This window comes from Melospiza melodia, chromosome 31 (assembly GCF_035770615.1).
Source record: "Melospiza melodia melodia isolate bMelMel2 chromosome 31, bMelMel2.pri, whole genome shotgun sequence".
NCBI lineage: Eukaryota > Metazoa > Chordata > Aves > Passeriformes > Passerellidae > Melospiza > Melospiza melodia.
The window spans coordinates 2,281,024-2,305,655 of NC_086224.1; the positions used below are offsets into that span (position 1 = coordinate 2,281,024).

At 42.6% G+C, this 24,632-nt stretch overlaps 1 protein-coding gene across 1 annotated transcript in view; it reads right to left on the reverse strand.

The window, feature by feature from the left end:
* LOC134431242 (R3H domain-containing protein 2-like) overlaps positions 1-24,632 on the reverse strand; it is an 84,526-nt gene that overhangs the window by 40,757 nt on the left and 19,137 nt on the right. The window contains 10 exon segments of the mRNA XM_063179226.1: positions 2,200-2,265; positions 2,267-2,296; positions 5,872-5,980; positions 8,333-8,473; positions 9,796-9,855; positions 10,308-10,386; positions 12,135-12,261; positions 12,452-12,538; positions 14,057-14,098; positions 16,178-16,376. Coding sequence (XP_063035296.1) covers positions 2,200-2,265; positions 2,267-2,296; positions 5,872-5,980; positions 8,333-8,473; positions 9,796-9,855; positions 10,308-10,386; positions 12,135-12,261; positions 12,452-12,538; positions 14,057-14,098; positions 16,178-16,345 — 909 coding nt within the window. The 5' untranslated portion in view covers positions 16,346-16,376.

The window sequence follows — 24,632 nt, forward strand, 5'->3', positions numbered from 1 at the left end:
AACTCCTCCTGGGAAGGCCAAAATCCCTCATGGGAATATCAAATTCCACCTAGGAATGCCCAAATTCCTACTTGAAATGCCAAAATTCTTCCTAGGAATGCCCAGATTCCTTCAGAGAATGCCCAATTCCTCCTGGGAATGCCCAAATTCCACCTAATAAGGCCTAAACTCCTTCTGGGAATACCCAAATCCTCCCTGGAAGTATTCAATTCCTCCTGGAAATGCCCAATTCCACCAAGGAAGGCCCAAATTCCTCCTTGGAAATGCCCAAACTCCTCCTGGGAATGCCCAAATTCCTCCTGGGAATATCAAATTCCTCCTGGGAATGCCCAAATTCCTCCTGGAAACGCCCAAATTCCTCCTGGAAACGCCCAAATTCCTCCTCGAAAGGCCCAAGTTCCTCCTGTGAAGGCCTAAATTCCTCCTGGGAATGCCCAAATTCCCCCCAGGAAAGCCTAAATTCCTCCTGGGAATGCCCAACTCATCCTGGGAATGCTCAAATCCCTCCTGGGAAGGCCAAAATCCCTCCTGAGAATGCCCAAATTCCTCCTGGGAATATCAAATTCCACCAAGGAAGGCCCAAATCCCTCATGGGAAGGCCCAAATCCCTCATGGGAATGCCCAAATTCCACATAGGAAGACCCAAATTCTTCCTGAAAATGCCCAAATTCCTCTTGGGAAGGCCCAAGTTCCTCCTAGGAATGCCCAGCTCCTCCTGGGAATATCAAATTCCACCTAGTAAGGCCTAAATTTCTCCTTGGAAATGCCCAAACTCCTCCTGGGAATGCCAAATTTCCTCCTGGGAATATCAAATTCCACCTAGGAATGCCCAAATTCCTACTTGAAATGCCCAAATTCTTCCTAGGAATGCCCAGATTCCTTCAGAGAATGCCCAATTCCTCCTGGGAATGCCCAAATTCCACCTAATAAGGCCTAAACTCCTTCTGGGAATACCCAAATCCTCCCTGGAAGTATTCAATTCCTCCTGGAAATGCCCAATTCCACCAAGGAAGGCCTAAATTCTTCCTTGGAAATGCCCAAACTCCTCCTGGGAATGCCCAAATTCCTCCTGGGAATATCAAATTCCACCTAGGAATGCCCAAATTCCTTCAGAGAATGCCCAATTCCTTCTGGGAAGGAGTAAAATCCTCATGGCAATGCCCAGTTTCCTCCTGGGAATATCAAATTCCACCAAGGAAGGCCCAAATTCCTCATGGAAACGCCCAAATTCCTCCCAAGAATGCCCAACTCCCTCCCAAAAATGCCCAAATTCCACCCAGGAAAGCCTAAATTCCTCCTGGGAATATCAAATTCCACCAAGGAAGGCACAAATTCCTCTTGGGAATGCTAATTCCACCAAGGAAGGCACAAATTCCTCTTGGGAATGCCCAAATTCCTCCTGTGAAGGCCTAAACTCCTCCTTGGAAGTATTAAATTCCTCTGGGAATGCCCAACTCATCCTGGGAATGCTCAAATCCCTCCTGGGAAGGCCAAAATCCCTCCTGAGAATGCCCAAATTCCTCCTGGGAATATCAAATTCCACCAAGGAAGGCCCAAAACCCTCATGGGAATGCCCAAATTCCACCAAGGAATGCCCAAATTCCTACTTGAAATGCCCAAATTCTTCCTAGGAATGCCCAAATTCCTTCAGAGAATGCCCAATTCCTTCTGGGAAGGACTAAAATCCTCATGGGATTGCCCAGTTTCCTCCTGGGAATATCAAATTCCACCAAGGAAGGCCCAAATTCGTCATGGAAACGCCCAAATCCCTCCCAAAAATGCCCAAATTCCTCCCAAAAATGCCCAAATTCCACCCAGGAAAGCCTAAATTCCTCCTGGGAATATCAAATTCCACCAAGGAATACCCAAATTCCTCCTGAGAATGCCCAATTTCCTCCTGGGAATGCCCAAATTCCCCCTAGGAATACCCAAATTCCTGAAATTTTATGGAAGGAGCAGACTGGAGGCTGCAGCTCCTCCAGCCCAGAACCTCAAGCCACCTTTGCTGGCAGCTGGAATCCACTGGGACACCCCCAAAATTCTGAAAAATCAGTAAAAAAAAAAATGCAACAACATCTTGGAATATTCAAGGGGGAACTTTGTGGCCCAAAGCTCCAGGAGGGTCCTGGACTAATAATAATAATAAAAATAATGAATTTGGTGAATAATTAATGAATTTGGGGGACAATCCAAGCTCACCTCTCGTGCAAAGATCCTCTCCCTGACGCGCTGATATTCCTCCTCCCGCTCCTCGATGGATTTGCCTCCTTCTCCCATCCTGCAAGGGGAGTCTGATCTGAAGGGACAAACACAGCTCAGGGGTCAGCAGGAGCAGCCAGCTGCTGGGAATTTTGGGTGGGAATTGTGGATTTTTTTGGTGGATTCGGTGATTTTCTGCACCTGGACCTGCCCTGGAGACACCTGAGTGTGGGATGAAGCTGCCAGAGGTGTCAGGGTGGATATTCCTGGAGATTCCCAAATAGAAACCAGCCTGCCTGAGCTCTGCATGAGGCAGAAATCAGGAATATCACCCTGGTTCCATGGGGAAAATATCAGGAATATTCAGAGGGAAAATCAGGAATATCGCCCTGGTGTCACAGGGAAAACATCAGGAATATCACCCTGGTTTCATGGGGGAAATATCAGGAATATCACCCTGGAAAATCAGGAATATCACTTTGGTTTCATGGGGAAAATCAGGAATATTCAGAGGGAAAATCAGGAATATCACCCTGGTTCCAAGGGGAAAATCAGGAATATCACCCTGGTTTCAGTCAGGAATATCACCCTGGTTCCATGGGGAAAATATCAGGAATATTCAGAGGGAAAATCAGGAATATCACCCTGGTGTCACAGGGAAAATATCAGGAATATCGCCCTGGTTCCATGGGAACCTGGTTTGAGGGGGAAAATCAAGAATATCACCCACCTGCTGCGAATTTTGGGTGGGAATCGTGGATTTTTTTGGTGGATTCGGTGATTTTCTGCACCTGGACCTGCCTTGGAGACACCTGAGTGTGGGGATGAAGCTGCCAGAGGTGTCAGGGTGGATATTCCTGGAGATTCCCAAATAGAAACCAGCCTGCCTGAGCTCTGCATGAGGCAGAAATCAGGAATATCACCCTGGTTCCATGGGGAAAATATCAGGAATATTCAGAGGGAAAATCAGGAATATCACCCTGGTGTCACAGGGAAAATATCAGGAATATCACCCTGGTTTCATGGGGAAAATATCAGGAATATCACCCTGGTTTCATGGGGAAAATCAGGAATATTCAGAGGGAAAATCAGGAATATCACCCTGGTGTCACAGGGAAAAAATCAGGAATATCACCCTGGTTTCAGTCAGGAATATCACCCTGGTTTCATGGGGAAAATCAGGAATATCACCTTGGAAAATCAGGAATATCACCCTGGTTCCATGGGGAAAATATCAGGAATATCACCCTGGAAAATCAGGAATATCACCCTGGTGTCACAGGGAAAATATCAGGAATATCACCCTGGTTTCAGTCAGGAATATCACCCTGGTTTCATGGGGAAAATATCAGAAATATCACCCTGGAAAATCAGGAATATCACCCTGGAAAATCAGGAATATCACCCTGGTTCCATGGGGAAAATCAGGAATATCACCCTGGAAAATCAGGAATATCAACCTGGTTTGAGGGGGAAAATCAGGAATATCACCCAGCTGCTGGGAATTTTGAGTGGGAATTGTGGATTTTTTGGTGGATTCGGTGATTTTCTGCACCTGGACCTGCCCTGGAGACACCTGAGTGTGGGGATGAAGCTGCCAGAGGTGTCAGGGTGGATATTCCTGGAGATTCCCAAATAGAAACCTGAGCTCTGCATGAGGCAGAAATCAGGAATATCACCCTGGTTCCATGGGGAAAATATCAGGAATATTCAGAGGGAAAATCAGGAATATCGCCCTGGTGTCACAGGGAAAATATCAGAAATATCACCCTGGTTTCAGTCAGGAATATCACCCTGGTTTCATGGGGAAAATATCAGGAATATCACCCTGGTGTCACAGGGAAAATCAGGAATATTCAGAGGGAAAATCAGGAATATCACCCTGGTGTCACAGGGAAAATATCAGGAATACCACCCTGGTTCCATGGGGAAAATCAGGAATATCACCCTGGTTTCATGGGGAAAATATCAGGAATATTCAGAGGGAAAATCAGGAATATCACCCTGGTTCCATGGGGAAAATCAGGAATATCACCCTGGAAAATCAGGAATCTCACCCTGCTTTCATGGGGAAAATCAGGAATATTCAGAGGGAAAATCAGGAATATCACCCTGGTGTCACAGGGAAAATATCAGGAATATCACCCTGGTTTCAGTCAGGAATATCACCCTGGTTTCATGGGGAAAATATCAGAAATATCACCCTGGAAAATCAGGAATATCAACCTGGTTTGAGGGGGAAAATCAGGAATATCACCCAGCTGCTGGGAATTCTGGGTGGGAATTGTGGATTTTTGGTGGATTTGGTGATTTTCTGCACCTGGACCTGCCCTGGAGACACCTGAGTGTGGGGATGAAGCTGCCAGAGGTGTCAGGGTGGATATTCCTGGAGATTCCCAAATAGAAACCTGAGCTCTGCATGAGGCAGAAATCAGGAATATCACCCTGGTTCCATGGGGAAAATATCAGGAATATTCAGAGGGAAAATCAGGAATATCACCCTGGTTTCATGGGGAAAATATCAGGAATATCACTCTGGTTTCATGGGGAAAATCAGGAATATTCAGAGGGAAAATCAGGAATATCACCCTGGTGTCACAGGGAAAATATCAGGAATATCACCCTGGTTCCATGGGGAAAATCAGGAATATCACCCTGGAAAATCAGGAATATCACCCTGGTTCCATGGGGAAAATATCAGGAATATCACCCTGGAAAATCAGGAATATCACCCTGGTTCCATGGGGAAAATCAGGAATATCACCCTGGAAAATCAGGAATATCACCCTGGTTCCATTGGGAAAATATCAGGAATATCACCCTGGAAAATCAGGAATATCACCCTGGTTCCATTGGGAAAATATCAGGAATATCACCCTGGTTTCATGGGGAAAATATCAGGAATATCACCCTGGAAAATCAGGAATATCACCCTGGTTCCATGGGGAAAATATCAGGAATATCACCCTGGAAAATCAGGAATATCACCCTGGTTCCATTGGGAAAATATCAGGAATATCACCCTGGTTTCATGGGGAAAATATCAGGAATATCACCCTGGAAAATCAGGAATATCACCCTGGTTTCAGTCAGGAATATCACCCTGGTTTCATGGGGAAAATCAGGAATATTCAGAGGGAAAATCTGGAATATCCCCCTGGTTCCATGGGGAAAATATCAGGAATATCACCCTGGAAAATCAGGAATATCACTTTGGTTTCAGAAAATCAGGAATATTCAGAGGGAAAATCAGGAATATCCCCCTGGTTTCAGGGGGAACTCTCAGGGAAACCAAGACCTGGATGAGCTTTAAGGTCTATTCCAACCCCAATTATTCCATGACTTTATCAAGGTGAGACCCCTGGGGGAGGGCATGGCTTGCTCCAAGAGCGGAAAGCACCAGGAATATTCCCAGGAATATTCCCAAAGAAACCTTGGGAAAAGGCTCCACTTTAAAACCTGGCCTGTCCTCTGGCTGATTGTGGGGAATGGGGAAGCACAGCCATAGCAATTCTTCATCCATTTTTTAATAATATTTGGAAAAAAATCTTTCACAAAATTCAGATGTTGATGATTTGGGGCCTCTGTGAAATGAAACCCAGGAGGATTTTGGGGGAGTTTTTCCTGTTTTGTGATTTTGCCAAGGCTGCAGTGCCCCCCTGCCCTCCTCACCTGGTTGTCATCCCGATCCATGCTGGTGTCGTCCCTTTTCAGGATGAACCTCTGAGGGAATTCTGCGTTCTTCTCATCCTTGATGTGCTCAGAGAATCTCTGCTCAGGGCTGCAAGGAAACCAACCCTTGTCAGGAGGGGGAAAACAGCCCCAGGATGATTTTTGGGTGGAATTTCAGCTCCTGTTCCTAATCCAGGAGTTGTGGAGAGGCAGGGAGAGATAGAAGGAAAAGATTTTTCCTTCCCTATTGCCTTCATTCCATGATTTTGGTTCTTCTAGAGAGGGATCTTCAGCTCTCATGAGGCAAAAAAATAATGGAAATGTGGTGTGGAAATCATCCTGCTACAGAGCATTGCTGGGCTGTGGGGAAGGGAGAGGAAAAAGGGGAAGGGAAAAGGGGAAGAGGAAGGGGAAGAAGAAAGAGAAGAAGAAGGGGAAGAGAAGGGAAAAGGGAAAAGGGGAAGGGGAAGGGGAAAAAGGGAAAAAGGAAGAAGAAGGGGAAGAGAAGGGGAAGGGGAAGGGGAAGAAGAAGGGAAAGGGAAAAAAGGAAAGAGGAAGTAGAAAGAGAAGGGGAAGGGAAAGGAAAAGGATAAAGAGGAAGGGGAATAGAAGGGGAATAGAAGGGAAAAAGAGAAAGGAAAGGGGGAAAGGGAGGAATGGAAAGGGAAAAGGGAAAGGGAAAAAGGAAGAAGAAGGGGAAAAGGGAAAGGAAAAAGGGAAAAGGGGAAAGGGAAGGGAAAAAGAAAGAAGAAGGGGAAGAGAAGGGGGAAGGGAAAAGGGGAAGAGGAAGGGGAAGAAGAAAGAGAAGAAGAAGGGGAAGAGAAGGGAAAAGGGACAGGACAAAGGGAAAAGGGGAAGGGGAAGAAGGGAAAAAGGGAAAGGGAAAAAGGAAGAAGAAGGGGAAGAGAAGGGGAAAGGGGAAGGGGAAGAAGAAGAAGGGAAAGGGAAAAAAGGAAAGAGGAAGTAGAAAGAGAAGGGGAAGGGAAAGGAAAAGGATAAAGAGGAAGGGGAATAGAAGGGGAATAGAAGGGAAAAAGAGAAAGGAAAGGGGGAAAGGGAGGAATGGAAAGGGAAAAGGGAAAGGGAAAAAGGAAGAAGAAGGGGAAAAGGGGAAAGGGAAGGGAAAAAGAAAGAAGAAGGGGAAGAGAAGGGGGAAGGGAAAAGGGGAAGAGGAAGGGGAAGAAGAAAGAGAAGAAGAAGGGGAAGAGAAGGGAAAGGGACAGGACAAAGGGAAAAGGGGAAGGGGAAGAAGGGAAAAAGGGAAAGGGAAAAAGGAAGAAGAAGGGGAAGAGAAGGGGAAAGGGGAAAGGGAAAGAGGAAGGGGAAGAAGAAGAAGGGAAAGGGAAAAATGGAAAGAGGAAGTAGAAAGAGAAGGGAAAGGGGAAGGGAAAGGAAAAGGATAAAGAGGAAGGGGAAAAAGAAGGGGAATAGAAGGGAAAAAGAGAAAGGAAAGGGGGAAGGGGAAGAATGGAAAGGGAAAAGGGAAAGGGAAAAAGGAAGAAGAAGGGGAAAAGGGAGAGGAAAAAGGGAAAGGGAAAGGAAAAAGGGAAAAGGGGAAAGGGAAGGGAAAAAGGAAGAAGAAGGGGAAGAGAAGGGGAAAGGGGAAGGGAAAAGGGGAAGAGGAAGGGGAAGAAGAAAGAGAAGAAGAAGGGGAAGAGAAGGGAAAAGGGACAGGACAAAGGGAAAAGGGAAAAAGAAGGGGAAGAAGGGGAAAATGGAAAAAGGGAAAAAGGGAAAAAGGAAGAAGAAGGGGAAAGAGAAGGGGAAAAGGCAAAGGGGGAAGGAAAGAGGGAAAGGGAAAAAAGGAAAGGGAAAGGGGAAAGGGGAAGGAAAAGGAGAAAGGGAAAAGGGGAAGAAGGGAAAGGGAAGGGAAAAAGGAAGAAGAAGGGGGAGAGAAGGGGAAAGGGGAAGGGAAAAAAGGGAAAGGAAAAGGGGAAAGGAAAAGGGGAATGGGAAGAAGAAGGGGGAAAAGAAGGGGATGAGAAGGGGAAGGGAAAGAGAAAGGGAAAAGGGAAGGGAAAAGGGAAAAAAGGAAAGGGGAAGGAAAATGATAAAGGGGAAGGGGAAGGAAAAAGGGAAAGGAAAAGGAGAAAAGGAAAGGGGAAGGGGAAGAAGGGGAAGGGAAAAGAGAAAGGAAAGGGAAAAAGGAAGAAGAAGGGGAAGAGAAGGGGGAAGGGGAAAAGGGAAAGGAAAAGGGGAAAGGGAGAAAAGGGGAAAGGGATAAAAGGGAAAGGGAAATGGGAAGAAGAAAGGGGAAAAGAAGGGGAAGAGAAGGGGAAAGGGGAAGGGGAAAAGGGGAAAGGGAAGAGAAGGGGAAGGGGAAAGGGGAAGGGAAAGGGGAAAACAGGAGAAAGAAAGGGAGAAAGGGAAAGGAAAAAATGAATGGGAAATGGGAAGAAGAAGGGGAAGAAGAGGGGCAAAGGGGAAAGACGAAGGGGAAGAAGAAGGGGAAGGGCCTTACATCCGTGTGTTACTGGTCTTGTTGATGATCACGGCCTTCCCAGTCTGGTCCACATTGTGATCCATCCCGAAGTAGGCGGCCACGCGGTGCAGCAGCATGCGGTGGTACGAGGTCATCTGGGGGAACTTCTTGAACTGATTGCTGGGGACAGGGACAGGGGACAGTCAGTTCCACCCCTGCCACGTCAGCGTGCACAGGAGAACATCCCACCCCTGCTCCCCTGGCAGCCCAAATTGCCAATTTTCAAATTCCCAAATTCCCAAATCTCCCTTGGGAATGCACAGGAGAACATCCCCACCCCGCTCCCCTGGCAGCCCAAATTGCCAATTTTCAAATTCCCAAATTCCTCAATCTCCACTCCAAACTTCCTTTGCTGGGCACAAGGACAGGGACAGGGACAGGGACAGGGGACAGTCAGTTCCACCCCTGCCATGTCAGGATGCACAGGAGAACATCCCCACCCTGCTCCCCTGGCAGCCCAAATTGCCAATTTTCAAATTCCCAGACTTCCTTTGCTGGGCACAGGGACAGGGGACAGTCAGTTCCATCCCTGCCATGTCAGGATATACAGGAGAACATCCCCACCCTGCTCCCCTGGCAGCCCAAATTGCCAATTTTCAAATTCCCAGACTTCCTTTGCTGGGCACAGGGACAGGGGACAGTCAGTTCCATCCCTGCCATGTCAGGATATACAGGAGAACATCCCCACCCTGCTCCCCTGAAAGCCCAAATTGCTAATTTTCAAATTCCCAAACTTCCTTTGCTGGGCACAAGGACAGGGACAGGGGACAGTCAGTTCCTCCTCTGCCACGTCAGGATGCACAGGAGAACATCCCCACCCTGTTCCCCTGGCAGCCCAAATTGCTAATTTTCAAATTTTCAAATTCCCAAATCTCCATTGGGAATGCACAGGAGAACATCCCCACTGTGTTCCCCTGGCAGCCCAAATTCTTCATTTTCAAATTCCCAAATTCCCAAATGTCCCTTGGGAATGCACAGGAGAACTTCCTCACTCTGCTCCCCTGGCAGCCCAAATTGCCAATTTTCAAATTCCCAAATTCCCAAATCTCCGTTGGGAATGCACAGGAGAACATCCCCACCCTGCTCCCCTGGCAGCCCAAATTGCTAATTTTCAAATTCCCAAATTCCCAAATCTCCATTGGGAATGCACAGGAGAACATCCTCACTCTGCTCCCCTGGCAGCCCATATTGCCAATTTTCAAATTCCCAAATTCCCAAATCTCCCTTGGGAATGCACAGCAGAACATCCCCACCCTGCTCCCCTGGCAGCCCAAATTGCCAATTTTCAAATTCCCAAATTCCCAAATCTCCATTGGGAATGCACAGGAGAACATCCCCACTGTGTTCCCCTAGCAGCCCAAATTGCCAATTTTCCAATTCCCAAATTCCTAAATGTCGATTCCAAACTTCCTCTGCTGGGCACAACCCCGAGGGTCACTCACTTGTTATCACTGATGAACTCCAGGATCTCCTGTTCCAACTTGAGCAGCATCATTCTGTCCCTGCCAGGATAAAAAGAAAGATTAAAAATTCACTTCAGGGACAGGGAACTGCCTCCCCTGCTGCCAGCCCTGTCCTGCAGAAGAAAAATCCACAGGAGGAAGTGATGGCTGATTTTACACAGAAATGAGCTAAAAAACTTCTTGTTTGTCAAATATATCAAATTAAACACCAGATTTTTTTTTGTTTTGCTAGTAATTCTTGGCTTTGGAAAGCCTGAATCTCTGCTGGAAGCTCCAACTTTGCCATTCCCTTTCCTCAATCCCACTGATTATTCCCTTCACAGGCTGGCACTTGAAAACCATTTATAGAAAAGGTTTTAAAGCAATTAAAATGATTTCTTTGCATTCAAACAAATTATTTGTCCTTCCCTCTCCACACCACACGCAATTCCACATTTGGAATTAAAGAGGATATAAAATTACAGGGAGTTGTTTTATTGACCATGACCTACCTTGGGTTTTTTTTCAGTGTATTTACTAAAAATTCATGCAAATCTATTCCAGTGGAGTCTGTATATTCCTGGCTGGAATCTGAAAAAAAAAAATAACAATGGCAGGAAAAAAAAAATTAATAAATTTATTTTATTGGGAGAGCACAGAGGGAAGGAAAAAAAGGGGGGAAAAGGAAGAAAGGGGGGAAGGAAAAAAATGGGGGAAAAGGAAAAAATGGGGGAAAAGGAAAAAATGGGGGAAAGGGAAAAAGGGGGGAAGGGAAAAAAGGGGGAAAGGGAAAAAAGGGGGAGAAAAGAAAAAAAGGGGAAAAGGGAAAAAGGGGGGAAGGACAAAAGGGGGAAAGGGGAAAAAGGGGGAAAAGGAAAAAAAGGGGGGAAGGAAAAAAGGGGGAAAAGGAAAAAAGGGAAAAGGAAAAAAGGGGGGAAAAGGAAAAAATGGGGGAAGAGGGAAAAAGGTGAAAGAAAAAAGGGAGGAAAAGGAAAAAAAAGGGAAAAGGAAAAAAACAGGGAAAGGAAAAAAGGGGAAAATGAAAAAAGGGGGAAAAGCAAAAAAAGGGGGAAGGAAAAAAGGGGGAAAAGGAAAAAAAGGGAATGGAAAAAAGGGGGGATAGGAAAAAAGGGGAAAAGGAAAAAAGGGAAAAGGAAAAAAGGGGGAAAAGGAAAAAGGGGAAAAGGAAAAAGGGGGAAAAGCAAAAAAAGGGGGAAGGAAAAAAGGGGGAAAAGGAAAAAAAAGGAATGGGAAAAAAGGGGGAAAAGGAAAAAAGGGGAAAAGGAAAAAAACAGGGAAAGGAAAAAAGGGGAAAAGGAAAAAGGGGGAAAAGGAAAAAAAGGGGGTGGGAAAATGGGGAAAAGGGAAAAAAGGGAAAAGGAAAAAAAGGGGGAAAGAAAAAAAGGGGGGAAAGGAAAAAGGGGAAAGAAAAAAAAAGGGGAAAAAGAAAAAAAGGGAAAAGGAAAAAAAGGGGAAGGGAAAAAGGGGGAGAAAAGAAAAAAAGGGGGAAGGGGAAAAAGGGGGAAAGGAAAAAGGGGGAAAAGGAAAAAAAGGGGAAAAGGAAAAAAGGGAGGGAAAGGAAAAAATGGGGGAAAATGGAAAAAGGGGAAAGAAAAAAGGGAGGAAAAAGAAAAAAGGGAGGAAAAGGAAAAAAACAGGCAAAGGAAAAAAGGGGAAAAGGAAAAAAGGGGGAAGGAAAAAAGGGGGAAAAGGAAAAAAAAGGAATGGGAAAAAAGGGGAAAAGGAAAAAAAGGGGAAAGGAAAAAACAGGGAAAGGAAAAAAGGGGAAAAGGAAAAAGGGGAAAAGGAAAAAAAAGGGGGAAAAGGAAAGAAAGGGGAAAAGGAAAAAAACAGGGAAAGGAAAAAAGGGGAAAAGGAAAAAAGGGGGAAAAGCAAAAAAAGGGGGAAGGAAAAAAGGGGGAAAGGCAAAAAAAGGAATGGGAAAAAAGGGGAAAAGGAAAAAAAGGGGAAGAGGAAAAAAGGGGGGTGGTAAAATGGCGAAAAAGGAAAAAAGGGAAAAGGAAAAAAGGGGAAAAGAAAAAAGGGAAGAGCGTGGGTGAACCTGCAGAAGAGAAGAATCCGGGCAAACCCTGGAGCCCTCTCCAGTGCCTCATTTTTTACACTAACAAACACTTTACCTATTAAATAAACAATTTTTTCCCACTTTTCCCCCTCCAAAAAAAAATATTTTCTCCACACCCATTTTAAAAAACCCACTTAAATTTCCTTTGCTTTAAAAAAAAAAAACTTTTAAATTTTTTTCTCCCAAAATCACCAAAAACCCAAACCCGCCCAACCACCTGCCCAACTTCCAGAAGGTTCCAAGAGCAGCACCTGACCTCGAGAGAGCATCCTCCTTGGTGTTTTCTCTTTATTTTTCTCTTTTTCTTCTTTTTCCACCCCATCTTTTGTGGATTTTTCCTCTTCCTTGTCAGAGGGGCAGCTCACGTGCAGCTGGATGATGTCCTGAAGTGGGAAAAAAAATTAAAAAAAAAGGAGTTTCAGACATTTCCTGAGCAGAAAAGCAGCCCAGGAAGGTCTCAAAAAGCTCTTGGAGGAATTTTTTGGCTCCTCAAGGCGCACAAGAGCAAGAGCTGGATAATTTCTGATTTTTTTGGGCTTTCAAATTCCCAGATTTGTCTTGTTTTAGGCGTACCTGAGACTCCAGCAGCCCATCCACGAAGGGGCCTGAGGATTCCTCACACACAGCCAAGCTCCTGACCAGTTTCAGCTTTGAGTTAGACTGAAAAAGGTAAAAAAAAAATAAATTTTAAAAAAGGGGAATGGTTAAAACACCTCAGGTAAAACTCATACTTGATGCAGCTGCATTCCCGTGGCACCTGTGCAGCCATTCCCAATTAAATCCCAATTAAATCCCAATTAATCTGCCCAATAAGAGGAATATTTCCCCTGAATATACAGATATAAAATTATAAAATTATTTAGAATTATTTAGAATATATATAATTTAGAATATATATTATTATTATTTAGAATTATTTAGAATATATATATTCTTAAATTATTTAGAATATATAAAATTATTTAGAATCCCTGAATAATCAGTTATTTTATTCCTTCAGCCTTTAAAGCATAAAATTCCCAATTAACCTGCCCAATATTCCCCTCAATATACAGATACAGAATGATTTAGAATCCTTGAATAATCAGCTATTTTATTCCTTTTATTAATTGAAGCATAAAATTCCCAATTCATCTGCGCAATAAGAGGAATATTCCCCTCAATATACAAATATAAAATTATTGGGAATCCCTGAATAATCAGTTATTTTAATAAGAGGAATATTCCCCTCAATATACAGATATAGAATGACTTGGAATCCCTGAATAATCATTTATTTTTATTATCTGAAGCATGAAATTCCCAATTAATCTGCCCAATAAGAGAAATATTCCTCTCAATATGCAGATATAGAATGACTTGGGATCCCAATTTTTTAATTCTTTTTATTTACTGAAGCATAAAATTCCCAATTAAGTGCCCAATAAGGGGAATATTCCCCTCAATACACAAATATAAAATTATTGGGAATCCCTGAATAATCAGTTATTTTAATAAAGGAATATTCCCCTCAATATACAGATATAGAATGACTTGGGATCCCATTTTTTTTATTCCTTTTATTTATTGAAGCATAAAATTCCCAATTAATCTGCCCAATAAGAGGAATATTCCCCTCAATATTCAGACACAGAATGATTTAGAATCCCTGAATAATCAGCTATTTTATTCCTTTTATTAATTGAAGCATAAAATTCCCAATTAATCGCCCAATAAGTGGAATATTCCCCTCAATACACAGATATAAAATTATTGGGAATCCCTGAATAATCAGTTATTTTAATAAGAGGAATATTCCCCTCAATACACAGATATAAAATTATTGGGAATCCCTGAATAATCAGTTATTTTAATAAGAGGAATATTCCCCTCAATATACAGATATAGAATGACTTGGGATCCCATTTTTTTTATTCCTTTTATTTATTGAAGCATAAAATTCCCAATTAAGTGCCGAATAAGAGGAATATTCCCCTCAATATTCAGACACAGAATGATTTAGAATCCCTGAATAATCAGTTATTTTAATAAGAGGAATATTCCCCTCAATATACAGATACAGAATGCTTTAGAATCCCTGAATAATCACTTATTTTATTCCTTTTATGAACTGAAGCACAAAATTCCCAATTAACCTGCCCAGTAAGAGGAACGCCGGGGTGGCAGCAGAGCTCCTACCTTGGCTCTTTTCCTGGCGTGGCCGTGACTCGACGTTCGCTTCTGTGGAGAGAGGAAAAGGCAAAAACTCAATCTGGGAATCTGGGAATTCTCTGCCCTTGCTGGGAATTGGCCATTAATTATTAATTATCTTCTGTTACTGGGCCATTAATTAGTAATTATCTACTGCTCACGGGCCAGTGAGTGTCACTGCATGGCTGATAAAATTCCATCATCCCACTGGGAGATGTGAGCCCAGAGGGAGGAGCCAAACATTCCTGCCTGGATACAATCTGAGATTTCAAACATTCCTGCCTGGACACAATCTGAGGTTTCAAATATTCCTACCTGGATACAGTCTGGGATTTCAAACATTCCTACCTGGATACAGTCTGGGATTTCAAACATTCCTACCTGGATACAATCTGAGATTTCAAACATTCCTGCCTGGATACAATCTGAGATTTCAAACATTCCTGCCTGGATACAATCTGAGATTTCAAATATTCCTACCCAGACACAATCTGAGATTTCAAACATTCCTACCTGGATACAATCTGAGATTTCAAACATTCCTACCTGGATACAATCTGAGATTCCAAACATTCCTACCCAGATATAATCTGGGATTTCAAACACTCCTGCCTGGATACAATCTGAGATTTCAAACATTCCTACCTGGATACAATCTGAGATTTCAAACATTCCTACCTGGATACAATCTGAGATTTCAAACATTCCTACCTGGATACAATCTGAGGTTTCAAACATTCCTACCTAGACACAATCTGAGATTTCAAACATTCCTGCCTGGATACAATCTGAGATTCCAAACATTCCTACCTGGATACAATTGAGATTTCAAACATTCCTACCTGGATACAATCTGAGATTTCAAACATTCCTGCCTGGCAGGGCAGTGGAATAATTGAATTATTATTTTGAAATATTATATTGAAATATAAATATTATATTGAAACACAACATTGAAATTGAAATATAATACTGAAATTGAAATATTGTATTAAAATATAATATTAAAGTATAATACTGAAATTGAAACATTATATTGAAATATTATATTGAAATAATATATTGAAATATTATATTGAAATTGAAATATAATACTGAAATTGAAATATTATATTGAAATATTATATTGAAATTGAAATAATATATTGAAATTGAAATATAATACTGGAATTGAAATATTTCAACCCCTCTGGCCAGGAGAGCCTGAATGAGGAGGAAGGGATCAGCCTGCCCAGCCTGGGGTCACTGAGGGGCTCTGGATGCTTTGGGAAGGGATGGGAAGCTGCAGGTGAGGCCCAGGTGAGGCTGCAGGTGAGGCCCAGGTGAGGCCCAGGTGAGGGACAGGTGAGGCTGCAGGTGAGGGACAGGTGAGGGACAGGTGAGGGACAGGTGAGGCCCAGGTGAGGGACAGGTGAGGGACAGGTGAGGCTGCAGGGGAGGGACAGGTGAGGCCCAGGTGAGGGACAGGTGAGGGACAGGTGAGGCCCAGGTGAGGTACAGGTGAGGCTGCAGGTGAGGGACAGGTGAGGCTGTAGGTGAGGGACAGGTGAGGGACAGGTGAGGGACAGGTGAGGCCCAGGTGAGGCCCAGGTGAGGGACAGGTGAGGGACAGGTGAGGGACAGGTGAGGCTGTAGGTGAGGGACAGGTGAGGGACAGGTGAGGGACAGGTGAGGCCCAGGTGAGGCCCAGGTGAGGGACAGGTGAGGCTGTAGGTGAGGGACAGGTGAGGGACAGGTGAGGGACAGGTGAGGCCCAGGTGAGGCCCAGGTGAGGGACAGGTGAGGGACAGGTGAGGGACAGGTGAGGCCCAGGTGAGGGACAGGTGAGGCCCAGGTGAGGTACAGGTGAGGCTGCAGGTGAGGGACAGGTGAGGGACAGGTGAGGCCCAGGTGAGGCCCAGGTGAGGTACAGGTGAGGCTGCAGGTGAGGCCCAGGTGAGGGACAGGTGAGGGACAGGTGAGGGACAGGTGAGGGACAGGTGAGGCCCAGGTGAGGCCCAGGTGAGGGACAGGTGAGGCTGCAGGTGAGGCCCAGGTGAGGCCCAGGTGAGGCCCAGGTGAGGCCCAGGTGAGGCCCAGGTGAGGCCCAGCTCCCCTGCCCACGCTCACCTGAGACTCCTGGCGCACGCCGACCTCCTCGCCCCCATCCTTCTCCACCTCCTCCTTGCTGGGTGACCGGGACACGAATTTGGTTTTGTTCACAGATTCCTCCACCACCTTCTTTTCCGATTCCTTCATAATTTCCAGGGACTCCTGTGCCGTGTTGCTGTTGGACATCTTCAGAGCCCTGCGACGCAGCGACGGGCACCTGCAGGGACAGGGGACAGCTCGGGGACAGCTCAGGAACAGGGGACAGCTTGGGGACAGCTCGGGGACAGCTCAGGACAGCCCAGGACAGCTCGGGGACACAGGACAGCTCGGGGACAGCTCGGGGACAGCCCAAGGACAGCTCAGGGACAGCTCGGGGACAGCTCAGGACAGCTCAGGGACAGCCCAAGGACAGCTCAGGGACAGCTCGGGGACAGCTCGGGGACAGCTCGGGGACAGCTCAGGGACAGCTCAGGGACAGCCCGGGGACAGCCCGGGGACAGCTCAGGACAGCTCAGGACAGCTCGGGGACAGCTCGGGGACAGCTCAGGGACAGCTCAGGGACAGCTCGGGGACAGCTCGGGGACAGCTCAGGACAGCTCAGGACAGCTCGGGGACAGCTCGGGGACAGCTCGGGGACAGCTCAGGGACAGCTCAGGGACAGCTCGGGGACAGCTCGGGGACAGCTCGGGGACAGCTCAGGACAGCTCGGGGACTTTGCTCTGCCCAAAACCCTCCCAGAGCCAGGCTGGAATTTCCTTGGAGCCAACCCCGTGCACAGATCCCAAATCAAACCCTCAGGGTGTGACCGACAAAAACTCCCCAATGGTTTAAAATAGGATGGTTATGGTGGGATTGTTCCCAAAACCACACTGCAATTCACAGGTGATCACAGAGTCCTTGTATCTCTACAAGTATTGAATACCCAAAATACAAATTGATAACTTTGGTACATCCCACTCCCAATATGGATATTGATCGAGTGCCAATATCCAAAAATTCCCTAACAGTTTAAAATTAGAAAGTGGATGTTTATTGTGGGATAATTCCCAAACACACACTGCAATTTACAGGTGATTACAGAGTCCTTTTATCTATACAAGTATGGAATACCCAAAATACAAATTGATAACTTTGGTACATCCCACTCCCAATATGGATATTGATCACTGGATTTTGATATCCAAAATCTATGGATTTTGATATCCAGAGATATCAATTCAATACAAGTATTGAATACCCAAAATACAAATACATATTGATAATTTTGGTAAATCAAATTCCCAATATGGATATTGATCTGGTACCAATATCCAAAAAATCTCTAACTGTTTAGAGATAGAAAGTGGATGTTTACTGTGGGATAATTCCCAAATACACACTGCAATTTACAGGTGATTACAAATCTATATCTATATAATATATAATCTATATCTTTTATCTATACAAGTATTGAATACCCAAAATACAAAATATATATTGATAACTTTGGTGCATCCCATTCCCAATATGGATATTGATCACTGGATTTTGATATCCATAGATATCAGTTCAACACAAGTATTGAATACCCAAAATACAAATACACATTGATAATTTTGGTAAATCAAATTCCCAATATGGATATTGATCTGGTACCAATATCCAAAAACTCTCTGACTGTTTAGAGTTAGAAAGTGAATGTTTATTGTGGGATAACTCCCAAATACACACTGCAATTTACAGGTGATTACAAATCTATATCTATATCTTTTCTATATCTATATAATATATAATCTATATCTTTTGTCTATCCAAGTATTGAATACCCAAAATACAAAATATATATTGATAACTTTGGTGCATCCCATTCCCAATATGGATATTGATTTATGGCTTTTGATATCCAGAGATATCAATTCAATACAAGTATTGAATACCCAAAATACAAATACATATTGATTAACTTTGGTACATCCCATTCCCAATATGGATATTGATCACTGGATTCTGATATCCAAAATCTATGGATTTTGATAACCATAGATATCAATTCAATACAAGTATTGAATACCCAAAATACAAATACATATTGATTAACTTTGGTACATCCCATTCCCAATATGGATATTGATCACTGGATTCTGATATCCAAAATCTATGGATTTTGATATCCATAGATATCAATTCAATACAAGTATTGAATACCCAAAATACAAATACACATTGATAATTTTGGTAAATCAAATTCCCAATATGGATATTGATCTGGTACCAATATCCAAAAACTCTCTAGCAGTTTAGTTAGAAAGTGGATGTTTATTGTGGGATAATTCCCAAAAACGCCCTGCAATTTACAGGTGATTACAAATCTATATCTATATAATATATAATCTATATCTTTTATCTATACAAGTATTGAATACCCAAAATACAAAATATATATTGATAACTTTGGTGCATCCCGTTCCCAATATGGATATTGATCACTGGATTTTGATATCCAGAGATATCAATTCAATACAAGTATTGAATACCCAAAATACAAATACATATTGATTAACTTTGGTACATCCCGTTCCCAATATGGATATTGATCTGGTACCAATATCCAAAAACTCTCTGACTGTTTAGAGTTAGAAAGTGGATGTTTATTGTGGGATAACTCCCAAATACACACTGCAATTTACAGGTGATTACAAATCTATATCTATATCTTTTCTATATCTATATAATATATAATCTATATCTTTTGTCTATACAAGTATTGAATACCTAAAATACAAAATATATATTGATAACTTTGGTGCATCCCATTCCCAATATGGATATTGATCTGGTACCAATATCCAAAAATTCCCTAACAGTTTAAAATTAGAAAGTGGATGTTTATTGTGGGATAATTCCCAAACACACACTGCAATTTACAGGTGATTACAGAGTCCTTTTATCTATACAAGTATTGAATACCCAAAATACAAACTGATAACTTTGGTACATCCCATTCCCAATATGGATATTGATCACTGGATTTTGATATCCAAAATCTATGGATTTTGATATCCATAGATATCAATTCAATACAAGTATTGAATACCCAAAATACAAATACACATTGATAATTTTGGTAAATCAAATTCCCAATATGGATATTGATCTGGTACCAATATCCAAAAACTCTCTAGCAGTTTAGTTAGAAAGTGGATGTTTATTGTGGGATAATTCCCAAAAACGCCCTGCAATTTACAGGTGATTACAAATCTATATCTATATCTTTTCTATATTTATATAATATATAATCTATATCTTTTATCTATCCAAGTATTGAATACCCAAAATACAAATTGATAACTTTGGTACATCCCATTCCCAATATGGATATTGATCTGGTACCAATATCCAAAAATTCCCTAACAGTTTAGTTAGAAAGTGGATGTTTATTGTGGAATAATTCCCAAAAATACCGTACAATTTACAGGTGATTACAAATCTATATCTATATAATATATAATCTATATCTTTTATCTATACAAGTACTGAATACCCAAAATACAAAATATATATTGATAACTTTGGTGCATCCCATTCCCAATATGGATATTGATCTATGGCTTTTGATATCCAGAGATATCAATTCAATACAAGTATTGAATACCCAAAATACAAATACATATTGATAATTTTGGTAAATCAAATTCCCAATATGGATATTGATCTGGTACCAATATCCAAAAACTCTCTAACAGTTTAGTTAGAAAGTGAATGCTTTTTGCGGGATAATTCCCAAAAACGCCCTGCAATTTACAGGTGATTACAAATCTGTATCTATATCTATATTTTTTCTATATCTATATAATATATAATCTATATCTTTTATCTATACAAGTATTGAATACCCAAAATACAAAATATATTGATAACTTTGGTACATCCTGTTCCCAATATGGATATTGATCTGGTACCAATATCCAAAAAATCTCTGACTGTTTAGAGATAGAAAGTGGATGTTTACTGTGGGATAATTCCCAAATACACACTGCAATTTACAGGTGATTAAAAATCTATATCTATATAATATATAATCTATATCTTTTATCTATACAAGTATTGAATACCCAAAATACAAAATATATATTGATAACTTTGGTGCATCCCATTCCCAATATGGATATTGATCTATGGCTTTTGATATCCAGAGATATCAATTCAATACAAGTATTGAATACCCAAAATACAAATACATATTGATTAACTTTGGTACATCCCATTCCCAATATGGATATTGATCACTGGATTCTGATATCCAAAATCTATGGATTTTGATAACCATAGATATCAATTCAATACAAGTATTGAATACCCAAAATACAAAATATATTGATAACTTTGGTACATCCCATTCCGAATATGGATATTGATCTAGGACCAATATCCAAAAACACTCTAACATTTTAAAGTTAGAAAGTGGATGTTTATTGTGGAATAACTCCCAAATAACTTTGGTCCATCCCATTCCCTGTTTCCCATGGTAATTAGCCCAAAAGCCATTAGGCATGCACGGTTTGTTCCTTGAAATGGGGTCCCTTTCACGGGGAGGGGACCCAAAATGAGGAAGTAAATGAAGTCTTCCTCCCTCTGACCTTTCTACCTTTTTAATGCAAATGTGACAAATGAACCTTTGGTAGAACTCCCATTCCTCATCTTCAATTTGTTTCAGAGCAGAGGAGCCCTACAACTGTCTTATGTTCCTAAAAACAATTGTCTTATCTCCCTAAAAACAATTGTTTTATGTTCCTAAAAACAATTGTCTTATCTTCCTAAAAACAATTGTCTTATGTCCTAAAAACAATTGTCTTATCTTCCTAAAAACAATTGTCTTATCTCCCTAAAAGCCATTTATCAGTTTCTATATTCTTCATTATAAACCCAGTTAACCAAATATCGTGCTGACAAGCAATCAATTATTAGTTAACTACGAACTTCATCAAGGCCTACCCATTTATTTTAATTAACTCCAATAAAGCTTATCTCTAACTGAAATCTTAAATCCTTTAAAATCTCTAAATTCCGTCAAGTTTATGTCTCAAAAGCAAACCTGCCCAGCCTGGGTGCAGCCCCAGCTCGAGGGCTGGAGCTCAGTGGTTCTCCCCAAGGATTTTGGAGGTAAAACCAAAATTTGGTTCTCCCCAAGGATTTTGGAGGTAAAACCAAAATTTGGTTCTCACCAAGGATTTTGGAGGTAAAACCAACATTTGGTTCTCCTCAAGGATTTTGGAGGTAAATCTGGTGGTTCTCACCAGGATTTTTGGAGGACAAAGTCCCTGAGGTAGAACAGAGGTGCTGAGGCAGGTGAGGGATGGAGACAGAGACGCTGAGGGCAGTTCTAAACCAGCAAACATCACACAGGTGAAATAAATTCCACCAAGCACAGCTGTGCTCTGCCCCAGGGCCAAACCAGCACCAAAAAATCTGAATTTCCCCAAATCCCAGCCCAGTTCTTCTTGTAATCACTCAAATCTTGAGTGAGAAAATAGCCTTGAGCTCCAAACAGGCTCTGTGTGATAAGACAACCCTGATATCTCCTTCTGGGCAGGACAAGTGGGACTCAAATTGCACATTAAGATAAAAATCCCTGATAAAGTTGCATTTAATTTGATTAGCAAGGAGCTGGCAGCCCCTGGAAGCACCTCTGAGTTAGAATGGAGCCCAAACCAGCAAACATCACACAGGTGAAATAAATTCCACCAAGCACAGCTGTGCTCTGCCCCAGGGCCAAACCAGCACCAAAAAAATCTGAATTTCCCCAAATCCCAGCCCAGTTCTTCTTGTAATCACTCAAATCTTTTGTGATCACTCAAATCTTTTGTAATCACTCAAATCTTTTGTAATCACTCAAATCTTTTGTGATCACTCACATCTTGAGTGAGAAAACAGCCTTGAGCTCCAAACAGGCTCTGTGTGATAAGACAACCCTGATATCTCCTTCTGGGCAGGACAAGTGGGACTCAAGTTGCACATTAAGATAAAAATCCCTGATAAAGTCGCATTTAAAGTTCCCAACCCAAACCAGTGCAGGATTTCATGATTCTGAGTCTAAACAAGGATTAACCCAGCTCCACGTGGCTGTGGAGGGATGTGGCACCAGCAAACACCTCTGCAAAAGACAAATTTCCAAAAAATAAAAGGGGAGATGTCCTGGTTTGAATTTTTTAGGAGCCTAAAATCAGAGCAAGGCTCAAACAAAACCCCTCGTGGCAGAAAACATCTGTTGAAAAACTGATTTTTAATTCCTTTGAATTAAAAATGTGGCTGAAACAGAGTCAGAACTCGCAGACATTTATCAACCCCTGCCTCTGATATTCCTGGAGAATTCCCCTTTAATTTGTGGAGCTGCTGAACACAAAATGTGCATTTGACATTTATGAAGTTGCAGGAATTGGTTCCAGGCAGAGAAAGCAGGAAAATGCAGTGAGCTGCCTCCATTCCATGGATTCTTACAGGGAATTTTAATAAATGTGTTAAAGACATGGAGGGGAGGAGGGAAAATGCCAGATCCAGAGGGAAAATGGGACAGGAGTGATACAGGGAGGGAAATATCCCAGAAAATTCATGGGGAAAAGGAAATATCCCAGAAAATTCATGGGGAAAAGGAAATATCCCAGAAAATTCATGGGGAAAAAGGAAATATCCCTGAAAATTCATAGGGAAATGGAAATATCCCAGAAAATTCATAGGGAAAAGGTGCAGGGAGGGAAATATCCCAGAAAATTCATGGGGAAAAGGAAATATCCCAGAAAATTCATGGGGAAAATGGAAATATCCCAGAAAATTCATAGGGAAATGGAAATATCCCAGAAAATTCATAGGGAAAAGGTGCAGGGAGGGAAATATCCCAGAAAATTAATGGGGAAATGGAAATATCCCAGAAAATTCATGGGGAAAAGGAAATATCCCAGAAAATTAATGGGGAAAAGGTGCAAGGAGGGAAAATATCCCAGAAAATTCATGGGGAAAAGGAAATATCCCAGAAAATTCATGGGGAGGCAGAAATTTTCCAGAAAATTCATTGGGAAATGGAAATATCCCTGAAAATTCATTGGGAAAAGGAAATATCCCAGAAAATTCATGGGGGAAAGGTGCAAGGAGGGAAAATATCCCTGAAAATTCATGAGGAAAAGGAAATATCCCAGAAAATTCATAGGGATAAGGTGCAGGGAGAGAAATATTCAGGAAAATTCATGGGGGAAAAAATATCCCAGAAAATTCATGGGGAAATGGAAATATCCCAGAAAATTCATGGGGAAAAGGTGCAGGGAGGGAAATATCCCAGAAAATTCATGGGGAAAAGGAAATATCCCAGAAAATTCATAGGGATAAGGTGCAGGGAGAGAAATATTCAGGAAAATTCATGGGGGAAAAAATATCCCAGAAAATTCATGGGGAAAAGGTGCAGGGAGGGAAATATCCCAGAAAATTCATGGGGAAAAGAAAATATCCCAGAAAATTCATAGGGATAAGGTGCAGGGAGGGAAATATGCAGGAAAAATTCATGGGAAAAATGAAATATCGCAGAAAATTCAAGGGATAAAGGTGCAAGGGAGAGAAATACCCCAGAAAATTCCCCTCATGAGGGAATCCCACGCTGCTCCAACAGGAATTAGGTCAGGAAGGGAAAAGGGAACACTCTGCCTGATTTGTGGGATGATTTTTTGCAGGGGGTGAAGGTGGCAAACTCTGCCTCCTCCCACCCCAAAATATTCCAAACTGCTCCAGGCTCGGGGTGTAAATATTCCAAGAGGATCTGGAGCAGATTTTGGGAAAGGGAAGGGAAGGGAAGGGAAGGGAAGGGAGGAGGCAGCACCGGATCTGCACACATGGCACTGAAATAAATCCGTACAGCTCATTCCCTTTTGCACCACCCACCCTCCAACAAGTTTTTTCCCCCCAAGCCAAACACCTCAGCCAAATTTAAGAATGATAACAGGATTTTTTTCCTGTCGCGCTGGCAACGTAACTCCAGCATCACGCCGATCAGATTTCCCAGAAAAGACAAACTCAGAGGCACAAAAATGACATTTATCAGCTGCCCCCTCCTGTTCCAGCTCCCATCCCCAGCAGGCAGCCTCCGGGACGTGCAGAAATCAGGGGGAAATTTTTTGTTTTCCAGAGGAGGATTCCTTGCAGGATGAATGAATCAGCTGCAGCTCCCTGGGGCAGCCGTGGGATGCAGTGAGGGGGTGGCAGACACAGAGTGACGGTGACAGACGGGCTTTGGTGGAGAAATTTCAAGTTCAGAGCACTCAGGGAGGGTGGGCGGGACTGAGCTGGGCTTTGGCAGAGAGAGGAAAAAAAAAAAATGACCCAGATGCAGCAAAAAATGTGTGTCAGGAATAAAAAAAATGAGTAAAGGTGGAAGGGAGAAATGGGAGGATGCAGACTGGAAAATGGCAGCAGGGACTGAGGAAAATGGGAATATTTTCTGGGATATTTCCTGCCG